This window comes from Zootoca vivipara, chromosome 1 (assembly GCF_965207765.1).
Source record: "Zootoca vivipara chromosome 1, rZooViv2.hap1.1, whole genome shotgun sequence".
NCBI classification, from domain to species: Eukaryota; Metazoa; Chordata; class Lepidosauria; order Squamata; family Lacertidae; genus Zootoca; species Zootoca vivipara.
In genome coordinates, this window is record NC_142582.1 from 74,797,291 (window position 1) to 74,816,205 (window position 18,915).

Sequence of the window (18,915 nt, forward strand, 5' to 3'; positions counted from 1 at the left end):
ATTGGGTGAAAGGGGGAAGGATGTAATTATCCTATGTTATGTGGAATTTAGATCTTTGCCTCAGGATGGGGAGGAGATGAGGGGAAGGAGGAGCCTTATTCTATTTCATCCTTGTGGCACTTGATGAGTAAGCAGTGAGGCACTTAATTCTGAAATCCATCCAACTAATTAGATTGCAACAGAGGGGTCAATTTTCATGGACAACCTTTTTCTTTACGTCAAACCCATGGGTTCCAAGAGAGATACAGCGTATTCCCTACACGCCACATTTCCTAACTATGGAGGTACTTGATAGCCTTATAGCTCTGATATTATTATTATTTTTTCTTTGTGATTTGAAGATAAATGATCTGAGTTTAGCATTAGCCATCCAGAGTGCTGCTCCCTGCCAAATGCAACATGGAGACATTCAGGCAGAGCCCCGTTGAAATCCCCTAATGTAAGAAATTTGAGAATGTTGGATGTCTTGACATTCATCAGTTTTATATCTTTCCCTTTACACTAGAAGACTATTTTTTTATATAAAAAAAGAAAAGAAAAACCCTTTACAGACTCTGGCTAAGGTCTTGGACTAGAAACATACTCTAAATGCCAAAAAAAAGAAAAAAAAGAAACTCTACTGATTGCTGAAACAGAGTATCCGGGAGCTTTTATCCTCCTATTTCCTTTCAGCATGAACAACTGGATTCTGGTGTAGAATTTGGCCCTGTGACAAGAAGGTGTTTCCTCACAAATAAGTAGTGAGTAGCTTTCTGATGGGGCAGCCTCATAGTCTGTCTCTGGATTACAATGCCTTGTTTAGGCCTTGTAGAGGGGATCAGCATTCACAGACATCAATTCAGATGCATGTAATATCCCAAGCTTCTTGGGAGAAAAGCAATGACAAACCTAGACAGCATCTTAAAAAGCAGAGACATCAGCTTGCCGACAAAGGTCTGTATGGTTAAAGCTATGGTTTTCCCAGTAATGATGTATGGAAGTGAGAACTGGACCATAAAGAAGGCTGATCGCCGAAGAACTGATGCTTTTGAATTATGGTGCTGGAGGAGACTCTTGAGAGTCCCATGGACTGCAAGAAGATCAAACCTATCCATTCTGGAGGAAACCAGCCCTGAGTGCTCAGTGGAAGGACAGATCCCGAAGCTGAGGCTCCAATACTTTGGCCACCTCATGAGAAGAGAAGACTCCCTGGAAAAGACCCTGATGTTGGGAAAGATGGAGGGCACTAGGAGAAGGGGATGGCAGAGGACGAGATGGTTGGATAGTGTTCTCAAAGCTACGAACATGAGTTTGACCAAGCTGCAGGAGGCAGTGGAAGACAGAAGTGCCTGGCCTGCTCTGGTCCATGGGGTCACAAAGAGTCGGAAACAACTACTGTAAATGACTAAACAACAACAATATCCCAGAGGTCTTGAAGGAGATGCACTCTGGGGCTATGCATACGGAGGGCAAAACTTTCTGCTTTGGAAAAAAAGAAGCAAGAGGCAAACTGTCCTTTGTTTGCCTCAAATTAGCTTGCAAATTATATGGGTCTTTTTTAAAAAAACAAAAACCTCAGTGTTTAGATTTTTTATTTTGAGCCAATCCAACATTCAAAAAAATTAACACCCCGTCCATCAAAAATTTCTCTGTGTGCTTAGTCACAATTATTTACTTTTTATCACTAGCAAATATTTGAGAAACCACCTTTCCCTTTGCAGATCCACATTTTTCTATCCTTCCTTAAAATGTTGTTTCTCAAGCTATCCTTTTCATGGCCCATATTTTTCAGTCTTATATGTCTCCTTTCAATTCTTTCCATGGTATAGTCATCAAAATGTGAGGAAGTTCTAAAAATCCCATACAAATGGCATGATGAGATAATTTACATATCCTCTGAACCACACCAAAACTAATATACAACATAGCAGCATGGTCCTGATCCATCTACTTTGCACTGCAATTATCATAATAAGGCTATTCCATTGTGTCTTTTGTAGCACGCCTGCAAAGCTGGATCAGAGATCCCAGTATGAATCTAGGACTAAATTCCATGGAACCATCTCAGTCTCTTTAAACGGGACATTTGTAAGGATCCATAGGACACCATAGATTGGTTCGATGTAGAAATTATACATATTTTTAGAATGCCAACTGACTTAAAACCATATTCATGGATTCTTGCTTTCACATTAGTTAACATGGAAGTGGGATCGTGTCGTGTAGCCCCACACTCTAGGTTTTTTTTCAGGAACAGCACAACTGTCTACAAAAGCAAAGTCTTCAAGTATTCAGCTGTACACAGAAAGGCTTATTTGTGACTTGGCACCCTGATTGTGCAGGTTTTGTGAGTTCACCTGCATGCATGAAGACTTCACAGCTACAGATGGTTGTGCTAGTCATGCAAAGGCAAAGGGCAGTTGCTGCTCCACACATCTCCACTCCCAATTCACCAACAAAAACACCCAAATACCATATTGGCCTGAATATAAGCCACACTCTTTTTCCCCCAAATTCCGACCGTGGAAAGTTAAAAGTGTGGCTTAAATTCACGACTTTACAAAAATTGGCTTTTATGACATCGCTGCTGAAACAGACAACGAAACGGGTGTGAGTGCCTGAGGAATTTTAAGGGAGTGGTTTATATTCGGGTATTGTCTTTCTCTCCCCCCACCAATTTTAAAGGTGTGGCTTATTTGTGGGTGCGACTTATGTTCGGGCCAATATGGTAAGTTATTCAAAGATATCTACATCAATCACCAATAAGGTAAGGTACTGGAATAGTGCTTTATAACAACAATAGGTACACCCACCTACTTGTACACAGGTGAAAAACTTCCTAAAGAATCAGAAATGTATTCTATTTCCATCTGCCTTGAAGATGGGTGAATGGGCTCAGCTGAACATGCAAGTCGTATAGAGGGACTGAATACACGAGTGTGCTTGTCTGCTCCAGAACCGATAAAAAAGGGTCATAGCATATGCATAGCTGCCAAGTTATCCCTTTTTTAAAGGGATTTTCCCTTATGCTGAATAGGCTTCCTCATGAGAAAAGGGAAAACTTGGCAGCTATGAGCATATGTGGGCAGCCACCTGAGAGCTATTTGGTCCTTAGAGCCTGCTTTCAGCAAGTCAGAAATTACATTTGAGCCCTGCTTACTGAAAAATTTCACTATTCAGATCTGCAAGTGGGCACTTCATTAATTCTGAATTTACAAAACCACCACCACCAAAAAAGAAAGATGACAATGTGTTCTCTAGAGAGAAGCAGGGCCAAGGAACAATGTACACTTTCAACATTAAATGGGCATGACATCACTTTCTTGGCTTGCTAAAATCATATATACCTTGGGGAAGGAGGGAGGAGGGAGGGGGAAAGGAAAGTTAAAAACAGGGCTCTTTGTACATGTCTCAAAATGTTATACGACTCTCTTCCTTTCCTCTTAGCAAACCACAGTGAGCAACATGACATAACAAGCAACTGTTTGGTAATACAAACCAAAACAATTAGCTCAAAATAGCCTTGTTTCTGAAAAACAAGAGTAAAATTCAATAAAAGCAAAGCAAAGTTGTCTGGATTCAATCCAAGTTGCGCACAGAACAATAGCTTACAACCAGCATATAATGTTCATCTTCAAATACAAATATACTGTATCTTGATTCATCTATATAAATTAATTTTGCATCCCTTCTTTAATTCACTGAGCCAAATACTGGAAGCACATTTAACTGTAGGGGGGGGGGGTGTCCACACTGATCAAGTCATACCACTCCAAAGAAATGAACCTATCTACAATTGGAAATTTTGACATGCTGATATTGCGAGTGTTAATGCTTCTGACAGCCAAAATCACTACTCTAAACAGTAGTAGTAGTAGTAGCAGCAGCAGCATGAACAGGCAAATCCAGATTATATAATAAATGACAGATTAATCAATCCACATGATGTCGACATGCAAAATGCTTGAAACTGGCAGTACATGAAGAAGAGCTTCAAATTTTCTGCTGCTCCAGAGAAGCGGACACGGAGCAATGGATTCAAACTTCAAGAAAGAAGATTCCACCTAAACATAAGGAAGAACTTCCTGACAGTAAGAGCTGTTCGGCAGTGGAATTTGCTACCAAGGAGGTGGTGGAGTCTCCTTCTTTGGAGGTCTTTAAGCAGAGGCTTGACAGGCATATGTCAAGAATGCTTTGATGGTGTTTCCTGCTTGGCAGGGGGTTGGGCTGGATGGCCCTTGTGGTCTCTTCCATCTCTATGATTCTATGATTCTATGAAATGATGACTGCAGTCTGGGTCAATTTATATGGGGAGAGGCAGGCCTTGAGGAATTGTAGTCCTCGGCCATTTAAGGCTTTATAGGTCAAAACCAGCACTTTGAATTGGGCCTGGAAGCTAATTGGCAGCCAGCAGGGTCAGGCAGGATTGGTGTAATGTGATCAAACAGTCTTGTTCCAGTGAGCAACCTAACTGCCAAATTCTGCACCAGCTGAATTTTCCAAACGGTCTTCAGAGGCAGCCCTATGTATAACACATTGCAGTAATCTAACCCAGAGGTTACCAGAACATAGACAACAGAAGTTAGGCAATACCTTTCCAGATAGGGGCACAGTTGGGCCACCAGCGAAAGCTGATGGAAGACACTCTCATCAACTGAGGCCACCTGAGCCTCAAGTGACAGCAAAGGATCCAGGAGTACCCCCCAAGCTTTGTATCTGCTCCTTCAGAGGGTGTGTAGCCCATCAATCAAGAGCAGGCAAGCTCCCACTCATTTGATCTAGGGAACCACCCACCAACAATGCCTAGGTCTTATCTGGATTGAGCTTCAGTCTGTTGACACTCATCTGGTCCATTGCTGAAGAAAGACAACAGTCTAGCACATCCATTTGCCACACTTGCAGATATCAAGAAGGAGGAGAGCTGTGTGCCATCAGCACATTACTGACAATGTACTCCAAAACTCTGGATGACCCCACTCAGCGGTTTCATGTAAATGTTAAATAGCATAGGGGATAAAATTGAGCCCTGAGGAACTCCACATTGAAGACTGAAAAGCACTCCCCAAGCATCATCCTCTGGGAGTGACCATCCTAGTAGGACCAGAACGAGTGCAAAGTGGTGCCACCTACCCCAAATTCAGACAGATGCTCCAGAAGGATACTATGGTCAATGGTATCAAAAACTGTTGAGAGGTTGAGCAGAATTAACATTCTCCCCAACAAAGGTAATCACAAAGGGCAACCAGAGCAGTTTCTATGCCAAAACCCCAACTGAAATGGATCGGCATGATTGCTATTACTTCTCTGAGGTGCTTCCTGTTTTCACTTCCTAATTTAGCACCACAATCACTATGGAAACCGACATCTGGAATAATGAACTTACCTTGTAAATTTGCCTATCAGGTAAGACATTGGCTGTTGTGGTCATTTACCCTAGCCCAGCCTTCCCTAGCTTTATGTCCTCTAGATGTTTTGAACTACTTTTTTCAGAACTTTTCAGGTCTCAGTGGACCTGGGAAATGCTTGAGCGATTTACAGTAGCATACTATTAAGTCGAAATAAATAAATAAAAATAAAAATAAAAAATTTGTCCAGTAGCACCTTGGAGACTAATTAGGTTTGTTCTGGGTATAAGCCAGGCATCCCCAAACTTCGACCCTCCAGATGTTTTAGACTACAATTCCCATCATCCCTGACCACTGGTCCTGATAGTTAGGGATCATGGGAGTTGTAGGCCAAAACATCTGGAGGGCCGCAGTTTGGGGATGCCTGGTATAAGCTTTCGTGTGCATGCACACTTCTTCAGATATCAGAAGCATCTCAGAGAAGTAACAGAAATCATGCAGATACATTTCAATTGGGTTTTTGGCCTGGTTTTGGCACAGATATCTGAAGAAGTGTGCATGGTGGTTCTGATTCATCACTAAACAGTGGGTTTTCCCTTGGAAGGGAATGGGGCAAGAGGGAAACTGCTTGTACCCATGTCTAGAAAACATGGATCAAGCAGAAAAGCACTTGGACCTGTGCTTTCTAGGCACAGCACAAGTGGAAGTGTGGAACCAGCCCTGAGTGGGCAGTGAATATGTGCAAGGTTCTGAGATGTTGGCTGCAGGTGTTCTTTGAGCACATACTGAGCTGATATTCTGAGGAGAGGAAGCAAACTCAAATACAGTGTAGCTCAGACCTTTCCAAACTTCAAGTTGGTGGCACACTTTTTGGACATGCATCATTTTGCAACACAGTAATTCAGTTTTGCATCATTTCACAACACAGTAATTCAGTTTTAGTAGCAAACCGGAGGTTAAACTAACCTTTTTCCAACCCCAGGAAAAGTGTGGGGAGCATTTGTGCGACACACACTAACATGTCACGACACACAATTTGGAGAGCTCTGGTGTAGCTGATACAGTGACAAAGTGATTGGGGAAATGGAGTAATTGAATTGCTGATGAATACCAACCCTCCTTCCTTGCTGCCTTGGAACAGTCAGGAAAGACCACACATGATTCTGAGATGGCATTCCTGTAGAAATACTTTCAGAGGGTGGTCATGTAATTACGTCCTTTCTAAGTTTCTCTATGCAGCGCCTTCTCGTTTGTATTTTCAAATGTTTCTGCTAGAAGCAATCCTATAAATCAAAGATCCCTTAAAGCAACATATTTTAAAAGAGCAATTCCATCTCCTTATGAATGCTCCAGTGTTTTAAACTTCTGATGTATATAATTATAAGTTAGGACATCTCTGCTGAAAAAGAAACCCTAATAAGAAGGAAAGCCAAAGTGCCATAGGCTTTATGATGTCAACATGGTTCGAGAATGTGTTCCACTTTTCTGCAAATGCTCTGCAGCAAGGGTTTTAAAGGGAGATTTTTCTGATGGTTTAAGAACATTGTGCAAAGCTCTTTTCAAATCCACCACCCAAAGTTTAATTATATGTTTCATGTTTGTAGCACATAATTCTACAACCGTTGCAATAAGGCTTACACAAATCAAATATTGATCTGCTTAGAAAGCCAAAAGGCATTTCCCAAACAACAAGGAACATTATAGCCAAATCAGTTTTTACTCCAATGTCTTTTGTCAGAGTGAGCAAAACCTGGCTTCAATATTTCATCCAATAAGGATGGAGGGAAGGAGGGGAAAGAGAGAGGCTTGCAATGTGGTTAAATCTTACAATTGCATTCCTAAAGATGACCATTTATGGAGGCAGCAGGTTTAAACCCCTTTGATCAGGGAATGGGTAAATGGCAGATTGTGGTCCATTGGTGGACTACTGGACAGTTTCTAGTGGAATACCTAATATGTGTTAGTTATTGTTGTTTTTTTCTTTTTACAAATACAATTGTATCTCGGAAGTTGGACGGAATCCATTCTGGAAGTCCGTTAGACTTCCAAAACGTTCGGAAACCAAGGCACGGCTTCCAATTGGCTGCAGGAAGCTCCTGCACCCAATCAGAAGCCGCAGAAGTCATGTCAGACGTTCAGGTTCCAAATCTGGGTTTGTTGCAAAAAAAAAAAAAAAAAGAGTTCAACTCGCAAGGCATTCAGGATCCAAGGTATGACTGTAATGCTTGGTCTGACCTAGCAAGGCCATGCCTTGGTGTTAGCTCAGAATCACCTAACACATGTCTTAATTGTTAAGAGAGCCTGAACATGCACACTTGCTTTGCAAATCTAAAACATACAGGTGGCCAATGCACATTCTAGGAAAATATGGAGACTGCTTGAGATTGAAATCAGCCCACTTCTCTCTTAAATTGGCTCATGTTGAGGAAAACATTCAGAGAATGGGACAAATGGTAGTGAATTGCATAATGAGACATCTTTCAGAAATACTGTCGTTTTAAAATAGATTTTCTGTTCCCTTTCTCTCCTGCATATCACTACCCTCAGACAGTTATTGCTTTCTTATTTGTTAGTCTGTAACATGTGGCTTAGATAAACATTCCCACCTTATAGTACATGGATATTTTATTATTGCTTTGAGATTCATAAGCACTATTTCAAAAGACAGCAAATAAGTAATGTATATAAATGCATAAACTTTCCCAAAATGTCTGAAACTTTTTTTGTCACTCATTAAGTAGCAAAGAGATACTCCGTACACCAAAGTTTGACTCAAGTTGCAGCATCAATGCAACAAGTTTGCTATTCTTTCTAAACTTGCAGCTGCCATTTCTACTGCCAACTGTCAACTTAGTTTCTGCTCTTCTCATCTCTCCCTCCCCACACACATACTTTGCTCTGACAGAATGAAAAATAACTCCTCATGTTCTCATTTCCTGATCTGAAAGTTAATCTAATAGCATATGGATGGTAAAGGCTATATAATGTTATTTATTTTACATTCCAGTTTTGTGTGTCTTTACTGTGTAAAGCATACTCCCAAATAAGTGTATATTGCAGCCTCAGACAAATATCATATGTAAGCAAACATACTTATTGGAATATTGGAAGCATTTGGGAATTTCTATGAAAATTCAGTGTGCTCCCCATCTTCCAGCCTGAAGACACACAAAGGCTTTGGGGTGGTTTAGGTGATCTTCTTCTGAAATGGAAGATGGACCTGCTTAATTTATGTGGCTCAGGTTGCTGTTGAAGGCATAGAGGCCCAGGGCCATAAAAATACTGGCAATCCTACTTATAGCTCCCTTATGATACATTCACAGATAGCAAGCAGCAGCTGGTGCTCTGGTTCTTTAGAACACAAAACAAAAAAAATGAAACATTTTGTCATTTACCTGACAGAAGGCAGGAAAAATAATAATTACTGTTTACCCAATTCTCATCTGCAAAGGAAAGCTAACTTTGTCCTCTGTTGTCATGCAGAGCCAAAACATTCAAACATTTTCACCTTCTTGCAAAAGATCTACCTACTCACCTTTCAGCAACATTTCATACCTCATGGCAAAAGAGTGCAAAACTGTTCAGAAGTGGGCATGTATCAGGAAAATAGCTAATATTCTCCCATTGCCAAAGCAACCAGGCTGATCCTTCCTTGACCAGCATTTGTTGCATGCAATTGACTAGTTGGTCCAGAATGTGAACAACACCAACACCAACAAAGATAATGTTATTACTTATATGCCGTCCATCTGATTCAGTTGCCCCAGCCACTTGGACCTTGTCCACCCAAACTGCATTACACTCATTAGGATATACATTTTCATCTACAATTGCTCCAACTAGTCATGTTTAATAAATGCGTTATTAAACATTACAGATAGTTTTATAAAGGGGTCTTTCCATGCAACTGCAAAACAGGGAGTGTTAGCCTGGGCAATGAGGGCACATTTCCTCTTACAGGGAGAGTTTTAACTGACCTCAATGATACTATCACATAGTCAACTTGATTGGCTTTGTAGCAATGTGATGTCATCATGCTCACTAGACCTCTGATTGGATGGGATCATGTAGTGATTAATCCCTTTCATAATGCTTTGCTAAAGTATCTAAGCGGGGAAGCAATTGCTGCAAACAATCACAGAAAACTATGAAATGTGGATACATGAACTTTTTTTTTCATGACTATCCCTCTCTCAGGTGCATCTGCTCAGAATGTGCACAGACTGCAGCCTTAAGAAGATTCAGTTCCAGCAGAGAACAGTGAGCAGAAATACAAAATGTAAGAAAAATTGTGGCTGGGGTTATATATGTAGCTCTCTGTGACCAGTTAAGTGCACAATATGCACACAATGCACTCAAAATTGGTCCGTTAAGAGAGAGATGGTAATAGAACATTTTCTTAATGGAGAGAATTGCCCTACAATAATAACCCTTACGGGAGCTGGTTTGCTTTTCAACTGCAGTTTCCACTCGAGTATCCAAATGCTCTGAATTAAGCTTCATTATACACTAATAAGGTTGTCATCAAAAGGGCATAGAGTTTAAGTGACTGGTCTGTGACTTGTGGCTAATCTAAAATTGAAGCCAGATGCCAGGTATATCTTTCCTGAAAAGGAAAATTCACTTTTAAAAACCACTTGATAATAAGTCAGCTGCAGACATGCCAATTCCTAGGCCACCTTAATATTTGCTGGCAGGGGGGCAGGCTCCCTCAATGTTGACGGGGCAGAGGAGGCTGAGCAGGGAGTGGTTTGATGGCTGGCTCCTCCTGAGCGTGAGAGAAGAAGCTGTGCAGCGCTGGGCTCCTTGCACGACCTCCTCCCGATGCTGTGGTGTCATGTGCACATCGTGCATATGATGTCACACACATGTGACAAGCAACATGTATGTGACACATGCTGCCCACCCCAAAAAACCGGGTGCAAGGCAGCCCCTCTGGTCATCTCTGAATGAATAAAAATAGAATAAAAATACGCTTTCAAAGAACTGGCCTGCTTTGAGGATTTTCAGACAAGTCCTTTAAAGCAGTGTCAGTCTGTGTCATGTCCAACTCAGCGCATACAGGTGAACTTATTTTGACAGTGTTTCTCCAAGCATATCATTCTGTTATTCCTGGTAGTCGCGGCTGATCCTAAATTGCCCAGACAACCTGTTTATTGAACATTCATCCTGACTGGTTTGCACAAAGCTTACAGACATTATATGATGGTTTCCTTTGCTCAGATGCCTATGGCTGGATTGTACTGAGATTAAATGGTTGAAAAGTAAGCAATGTTTTCTAAGTGCACTTGTTATGGTCATTTTACTATTTATAGCTCATAATAACTACAGCCACCCCTTTTGCTTCAAAAAAGAGAGAAGGATTGAAATGAACATACTCATTTTAATGGCTATACCAACAACAACCTAGTAGCAGTGGGAGAAGGTACACAGAGTGGAGTCACTGCCGGGCAGCCCCTCGGTACTGCGCTGTCAGGGACTGGACTGGGGAATCATAGAATCAGAGTTGGAAAAGACCACAAGGGCCATCCAGTCTAACCCCCTGCCAAGAAGGAAAAATGGTCCCCCTCCTCCTCAACCTTCCCAAGAAGAGGACGACAGTATAGATTTACAACAGTGGTTTGCAGAAGATAGGAGAGAGACAAAGCTGGGAAATAATGGGAGAAGAGGAGGGGGGAGATACAGAGCCAGAGCAGTTGGCTCACACGTTATCATTAGAAAGCATTCCAGACCCCCCCTTCGCCCAGAACCTGGCAAGCAGTAAAAGCAGTAAAAGCAGTAAAAGCAGTAAAAACAGATAGTGAAGAGGCAAATGGCCTTAAGCAGCCACTGTAAGGGGTGTGATACTGTTGACGACTGAGAAGGGGGGAGGGAGGAGTTTACTTGGAGTAACTCCATTACCCAAAGAGGCAATGTTTCTAAGTCTCTCTCTGCGAACATTGAATGAACAACATTGGTAAGAGCTTCTTGTCTATCTGTTACTGACAGCCTGCCATGAGGGGTGGGGACGGATTTCCTGAAGCCTGATGTGCATGCAGAGTGGGGCAAGGTGGTGCTCTAGCTTGCGGTTAGGCGGAGAGAGAAGCGGCTGTGGGATGGGCTTCTGGGAAGTCGCTCCAAAGGAGGTGGGCAGTGAGCAGAGCAGGCTAAAACTCACAGCCATCCTGCATAGCACTTTCTGATGAATGCAGCCGCACCGAGGCTCCACCAAGCGATCGAGCTCCTCGGTAAGCAAGAGATTTCTGAGCCTTACACTCCTTTGGCATCTCTCTCGCACGGGGAGGGGAGGGGCGGCAGAAGAGAGAGCAGGGAACCCACCCACCCCAGTGCTACTTGAATTACTTGAAATTCCCACTTGTGAAAAGGGCTGCCATATGTCAGGGTTTTCCCAGACATTTTGCCGATTAAAAAAAAAAATCCCGCCCAGATCCCATTTTGGAGCTTCAATTCCCAGGTGTGTCCAGGAAAACCCGGACGTATGGCAGCCCTACTTTACACCTCACACCCCTCCTCTCCCCACACCTTTCCCAAACCTCTCCACCACCTCCCCTCACGGTTCACCTTCAAAGAGCAAGATGCCTAACTCTACCCCCCCCACTGTTAAACTTCACAGCAGCCACAGAATAGGACCTGAATGATACACTAAACCTTGGATGATGAAAAGGGGAAAGCAAATATTCCAAAACTCTCCTCACAACTGCACCAGAGGAAAGGGAGCACGCAAGTCCAAGGTCATTGTAACTCTAAGCTATGGTGCTAATGGCTGTTTTTTAGTATGCCACTGCTGTGTTAATATATGTTAGATTCTTTAGAATTATACTCTGTTTGAGTGATTTTATGGCATTGTTTTATGGCTTTGCAGTAAGCTGTTTTGGTCTCATAGTAGATGAAAAAGCAGGATACAGAGTACTCATTAATCTTTTCAGAGAGAGAGAGAGAGAGAGAGAGAGAGAGAGAGAGAGAGAGAGAGAGAGAGAGAGCTTTTCCATCTGAACCTAGGGCTTTGCTACAATAAATTAACAATTCCTTGCAACTTTCATTAGCAAACAATGGTGACACATGTTGAGATGTGCAACTCTAATCGCAAGGAACAGCACACAGTTGTGAGACAGGAAACTAATCCATTGGTTTTCTTTTTCCTGTCAAACAGCTGGACAGACAGAAGACACATATACAAACAGTAAGAAAGGAAATGATCATTGCATTGTAAAACCCAAGGCACATTTATAGATGTTACCCGAAAAGAACACGTAGGGGGAAATAAAGAAGGAAAAGAGGTAAGGAACACAATAGAGGCAAAGGTTGATGTCAAAATTGAATGTAGAAAAGGCTCCAATATGCAGAGATTGTACACTTGTGATGGGCTTATCTGGGTAGTCTTGTTCTAACAATTCATTTTAGCTGCAGCAGCCCAGAGCGTAGCATTGCTACATTTTATAAGACATTTTACATGACTAATTTTGTACAGCCTTCTCCATGTAAATATCGATAATTTCAAACCCATCCATGATTTAAAAAAAGAAAGCCCCATTGATCGTTCAGAATTGCTTTGTTTTCACAAAACCTGGGCTCAAAGTTTTATTACAGCAAATCTGATTGCTCTCAGGATGTGTACAGCACCAATGTAGAAGGAGAGGTTTGGTGTGCCTTCCTCTGCATGAAAGGACTGCATTGGACTACAGAGACTGTGTAAGGTCAGCATTTTGGCTCTTGCATGGATTTGGCTGTCTGATCCTATAAGCTGCTACATTCATGCACAAAACTGCAAGGTTCATATCGCCATATGTTTCTTTCATTAAAAACAGTCATTGCGTTGTGACAGTGTGAGGATTTACAATCATAGAAGGATATTAGAAGGATCACTAGATGTCAGCAGCAAGACATTCCAGTATATTGATGCCATCAGTACAAGACGATGAAGCATTCCTTCCATGAGAGAACCCAAGATGTGACCAGCAGAAGGAATGATCCAATTCAGACCTATTCCTTTCTGCAATTTCTTTGCTGATAGTGAAGAACAGTTGTCTTTTTCTAAGACATTTAAGTGTGTGAAAACTTTTCCCCAATGTTCAACATGCTTTCTGCATTACCTTCATTCAATACTTTCATACTCTGAGTTCTTTCAAGTTTCCCATATCCTTCATAAATTTTGGCTACGAAAACTGAAGTGATTGGTTACCCATTACCTCTTGATGAAAAAAAAAGTATAAATTACATACATAGTACACAGAAGCAATGATTTAAAGAACTGTCTGAAGGCATAAAAGGAAGCCAAAACAACAAAATTAATGTATAAGGGGCCTAATTCAGCTAAAATGAATTATGAGACTATAATTGCCATGACGCCCACTCCAAGGAAGACTCGAGACATCACTTTAAGTTAACATTATGGAAAAATTGAGATCTGCAGAGAAAACCTAATAACCTAACTTAGTCCAATTCAACCAAACAAAACATTGTCTGAGCAAGAAGTTTCCCTACTTAGGGGGGTGGGGACCATCTCCCTCCCAATTCCTGAGGTGACAAAAGTCACTACCTGTGCCCTGCAACAACAATGGTTAAGAAATTCTTCCTCCTTGCTACACAAGCCCTGGATCTGTGATCAGACAAGGACACTGTGGCCCCATTTGTTTGGCGTTCACCCTGATGCAAATACAGTGTAGGGCAATGCCACAGGATTAAAGATCTTAAACTGTCTTTCCTGTCCAGACTAAAGGCCTGAGTGACAATAAATTGCAACCCTCCAACAGAGTGGAGAAGGCAAAAAAGAGGAGTCCCAGACCAATTGGAGGCTTCCCTAAAAATAAAGAATCCTAAGCATGCTCAGACATTTAAATCAGAGACGGCTAACCTCCAGTCTGGGTCCTAATCTAGCCCCCAAGCCAATTTTTCTGCATCCCCCAAGACACCACCAATTTTGGTGGCAACGGTGAAAGAAAGAAAATAAAGGAGACATGGTACTGGGGTGCCCTGATGAGGATGCAAATAGCCTTCTCCCTGGTCAGCAAAGTAATCATTTGATGAGCAGAAAGAGACAACAGTCTTCAGCTAATTTAAACAGATCAGCTGATCACTGTACCTTTGTGAGCTTGCAAGGTATGGGTAGTCACACGTGCTGCCCAGAGGGTTGACCAAGGATGAATGTGGTCTTCAGGCCAAGTGAGCTTAGCCATTCTTGATTTAGAAAAATGCCATGTGCATGAGAAGGTACTGTATAAGCAATTAATGTTTGAGGGCCACAAAAAGACTCCTTGCAAATTATTGCCAATTTTGCTTCATATAAAGAGTAGCACCGTGGCAATCACAAACAGAGTGATCACAAACAGAGGTTAGATTCATCTGTAACCTCTGTAAGCCAGCAACTGGCGATCTAACAGACCTATGGCCCACAAATGATTTTCTAAATATTTCAAATAGAGAAAACCTCCAACTTTGGGCCAGATTCCAAAATTTGCAAGCCACTGAAAGCATTTCAAAGAGAAGTTTCCTGTCTTCTCCTCCCCTCTTCAGCCTCTTGAATCCCCATACACACAAAAAACCACCTCTCATGAAAGTGAGGATCCTCTGGAGCAAGGAGAGATGCATGTAAGAGACCATAGTCCACCAGGCAACAAACCTCATCACACTCAATTCCAAAAGCTCCTCTAATTCTCAGGAGTGGCTTTCCAGGGGGACAGGGAGGATGGGGTGGCAAAGTTCTCTCTGCCCATGGTTCTTATGATCCAACTCATTCTGTTGTATGGAAGGAGCGTAGCTCAGGGGGAGAGTAATGCTTTGCATGCAGAATGTCCCCGGTTCAATTCCTGGCACCTCCAAGTAGAACCAGGAGAGATCGCTGCCTGAAGAACTGGAAAGCTGCTGTTAGCTGGTATAAACAGTACTAAGCTAGATGATCTAATGGTTCGACTTAGCATACAGCAGTTGCTTAAGTTGCTATCAGTTCCATCCAATGAAATAAATCACAGAAAAACCATTTAAGAACTGCTGGCCTAACTCAGGCATTGGAGTCCAATCCTGTTCTAACTCATATGGGAGTGACTCATGCTGACTTCAAGTGAGTAAACCAGCACTGGAGGAACTGTTCCTTTGTTAAGAAGTGTAGCATAAAGTTCCCCAAACCACTTGACTATTCAAGATCCAAGTAGATGCAACCGCTTTTTGAACAAGGCATATGGGTGTAGGTGACATGTCATCTATCAAAGGCTTAAGTTTCACTCCCATTACTCATCTGCACTATCTTGTAAAACATGTTTCAGCTTATCTGAAATGACATCTCAAATAATACACTGTTAAATTATTTTTACAAATCCAATTTCATGCAACCATGCTGAAATCAATGGCTTATTTTTGCATGCAACCAAGATGGAAACAGAGGCAGGGCCTGATTTATACAGGAGTCACCAGGTCGCACCCAGAAAACAAGTCTTCAGTGTCCAAAGTCAACCCTGAAACATGATCACTTTTCCCTCCCTCAATCTGGATTTTCTCATACCCTCTCCTTTTCAGAGTATCCCTAGTATGTGACAATCCAGATTAAGGGAGGGGAACATAGGAGAAGGCAATGGTTGGAGGAGAGCGTCATATGGACAATGGATAATTAATAGAGGTACAGGAAAGTGACTATCCACATTAAACAAGATTGTGCATGGGCCCTTGCATTTAGGGACAGCATTTCTAAATCATGGAGTACAGCTTCTCAGCAGTTAAAAATACTATATTTCTCTTTTTGAAAGGTTATCAAGTGGTCAGAGAAAGTGTTTAGTGAGCTGAAAACTTGCCTCTTCATCAGCATAGACTCAGTCTAAATTTTACTTTAATCACATGGCCACCAATCACATCTGGGTTGTTGCTGCTTTTCAGTATCAAGAGTGGACCCATTTTCATTGGGACTGTCGCATGCAAAAAGGGAAGGTTTAACCAGAAGCATCTCAATGGGGGACAGGGAGCCACTACACTAGCTTTCTGGCAGATAGGTTGCTGTTACATATCAGAAAGGGGAGGGGAAGCAACAGGGAGGTGAGCATGGTGCTAATGCACTGGCAGGAGCCCAGGATTGGTGTCGCCAATGCATTTGCATCAATGCTGAACTCCCCACTTCCTCACCCCTGCCATGTTCCCTTCCAGAAAGCAACAGTAGCCAAGCTGCTTCCCAGGTAGACATTATGCTTCATTATTCACATCCCAGGTGTTATCCAAGTGAGGCCTTTGACACTCACAGGACCAGGTTCCATGCAATGTTCAGTGTATTTTCCAGTAGATTCACTTGGCAGGAGAAAATACCATTCTGCAGTTTGAGTATGGTGTCAATGTGATTATCCATAGCTGAAGTGGTACCCATGAAAATGATATTTGGATCTCTTGCAACAAATCCGTAATGGATGCATTCTCATAGGCAATAAAAGAATTGTTAGGAAGGGGTTGGACAATGATGATAGAAGCAGACAGATCAGCAGCATATAAAAAAACCCAACCACTTTAACTATCTAATTTACAGGAACTATCTATCCCAGCCAGATGTTCATATGTATGGAGGTGTGTGAAATCTGCCCCTGCACAACTCTATCCAGTAATGTTGACAAGTATATGGCAGGATAATGCTCATTCCTCAGATTATGTCCTAGTAAAGTGCTTACCAGACGTCACTCTGCAAGTTGAATAGTAAATCTTTCTTACCCTGATGAAAAGGATCTTTTCTCCAACTCTGTATCTTCCTTGCGAAAGACGCTCCACACAAAATTTACTAGGGCATTTACAAGGAGGATCTTCGGAAATATGTTTGACCTTTGGGGAAAAAAAGAGGGGGGAAGTTATCATTTTAAAGTGTTAAGTGCACTACAGTACCATTAGGACAGATTATATTCAACTGTATCTTTCCCCCCAGCTCCTAAACCAAGCAGCTGCTCTTTCTCATTTAGTTGTTCTACTCATGACATCACTACCCTGCAGTGTTCATACTGTGACAGAAAGGTAGGTGCTTTTCATTGGAGGCTGGTCCATCCAAGCAACTGTGACACGGCTGCACCAGGCTCAGAATGCCCTCAGTCAGCCCCCACCTGCCTGCCTCCTTATTTACAACTAGTCTAGGGGTGGCACTGTCTGTCAAACTCCTTAGTCTCGCTGTTGCTCTTGTAGAACTCAGAATGGAGGCAGAAGGATGGGGACAAAACCAAAATTAGTTCCACCTTTTCTTGGCTCTATAGTTGCCTTCCTCCAGTGGCAGACATTGGGGGCTCAAATTTCAGAAGCATGCTGAGCAACACCCAAAATCCAGCACCTTCCCCCAACCTCCTGTGCTCCATTCTAAACCATAATTGCAACATCTCTTGCAGCACCCATGAGGCTCGGTGCCTAGTGAACTGAAACCGGTCGCGCGCCCCTAAGTCCTCCTCTGCTTCCTCCTTACCGGTTTCAGTGAGCACCAGACTCCACTGATGCTCTTAATTAAATCCACCTGCTTCATTCCCTCACTCAATCCATACTTACAAAAAACTTACACCCATCATTTCCAATAACAGAGGGCTGCCGCAATAGGAGGCAATCACCTAACCACAGCTTCTTCTTCCACCATATCACCTTCACTCTGAGGTTACTCAGCAAGCAGCAGTCAGAGACTCCAGGCCTCATTCCGCTGTGGAGTAACCTCAATGAAGTTCCAGCCTACAGTCTGGGAAACCCTGAACTTCGACTTGTATAACCTTGTTGCTACTAATACATGCAAACTGCTAGGTTCTTCTCCCAAGGGGTGCTGTGGGTGTGCCACTGTACCCTGCAGTATTAATGCTGATAATGGACACAGTCTATGAGCTCTACTCATTTTATGCTCCTCGGTTGTTGTGAAAGAAACAATCTGAATGTGATACCATCATGGGGAAAGTGCTTGCCGAGTTTAAATTGAGTTGCTGTCCTTACATACTGTAACAGCATGTCAGGGAATGGTGGAAGCGATGGGCCCGATGATGGTGTGGTGATGTGTGAGAGGGAAAACTGCTAACTGAATTCTCCCTTTACTGCTTAAGTTATCCTTTTATGTTGCATTCTTCCAATGATGAGTCCTATGCTGGTGTAGTAATGCAGCACATGTAGAATGGCAACTTAATGTACATAGAAAGCCAGATCTGGATAATATAGCATGGGAAAGTGTTTTTCATGTGACCAGCATCATGTTTAAAATAATTTAATGAAAGTATTGGTGTGGCCTAAATCAAAGATGCTTTGATATAAACCCATATTTTAATAAAGTGTTTGCTAAATATAAACCTAATATATATGTAAATCAGAAGTGAGAATGAAAGCTGCTAATTGTATTCTCCATTTACTGCTCAAATGATTCATTTGCATTGCATTTTACCTGTGAAAGCTGGTCTGGTGACCCACCCATACCAATCCACTTTGGGAACCACTACTACCATGTTTCCCTGAAAATAAGACACTGTCTTATATTTATTTTTTCTCAAGAAGACAGACTATGGCTTATTTTCAGGGGATGTCTTATTTTTTATTACGCATCCAGCCTTGCCTCTTCCTTGGTGCCCTCCAGAACTGCACCTATCACTATGGTTTATTTTCGGGATATGGCTTATATTGTGCAAAT

The 18,915-nt window shown here is 42.2% G+C and overlaps 1 protein-coding gene and 1 pseudogene across 1 annotated transcript in view; both read right to left on the reverse strand.

Annotated features, from left to right (window-relative positions):
* The window catches only part of GAS2 (growth arrest specific 2), a 119,773-nt gene that overhangs the window by 14,220 nt on the left and 86,638 nt on the right, over positions 1–18,915 (reverse strand). The window contains exon 7 of the mRNA XM_035117548.3: positions 16,998–17,105. Within this exon, the coding sequence (XP_034973439.1) occupies positions 16,998–17,105 (108 nt within the window). The remainder of the gene's footprint in view (positions 1–16,997; positions 17,106–18,915) is intronic.
* Positions 4,252–4,866, reverse strand: LOC148687626 (uncharacterized; annotated as a pseudogene).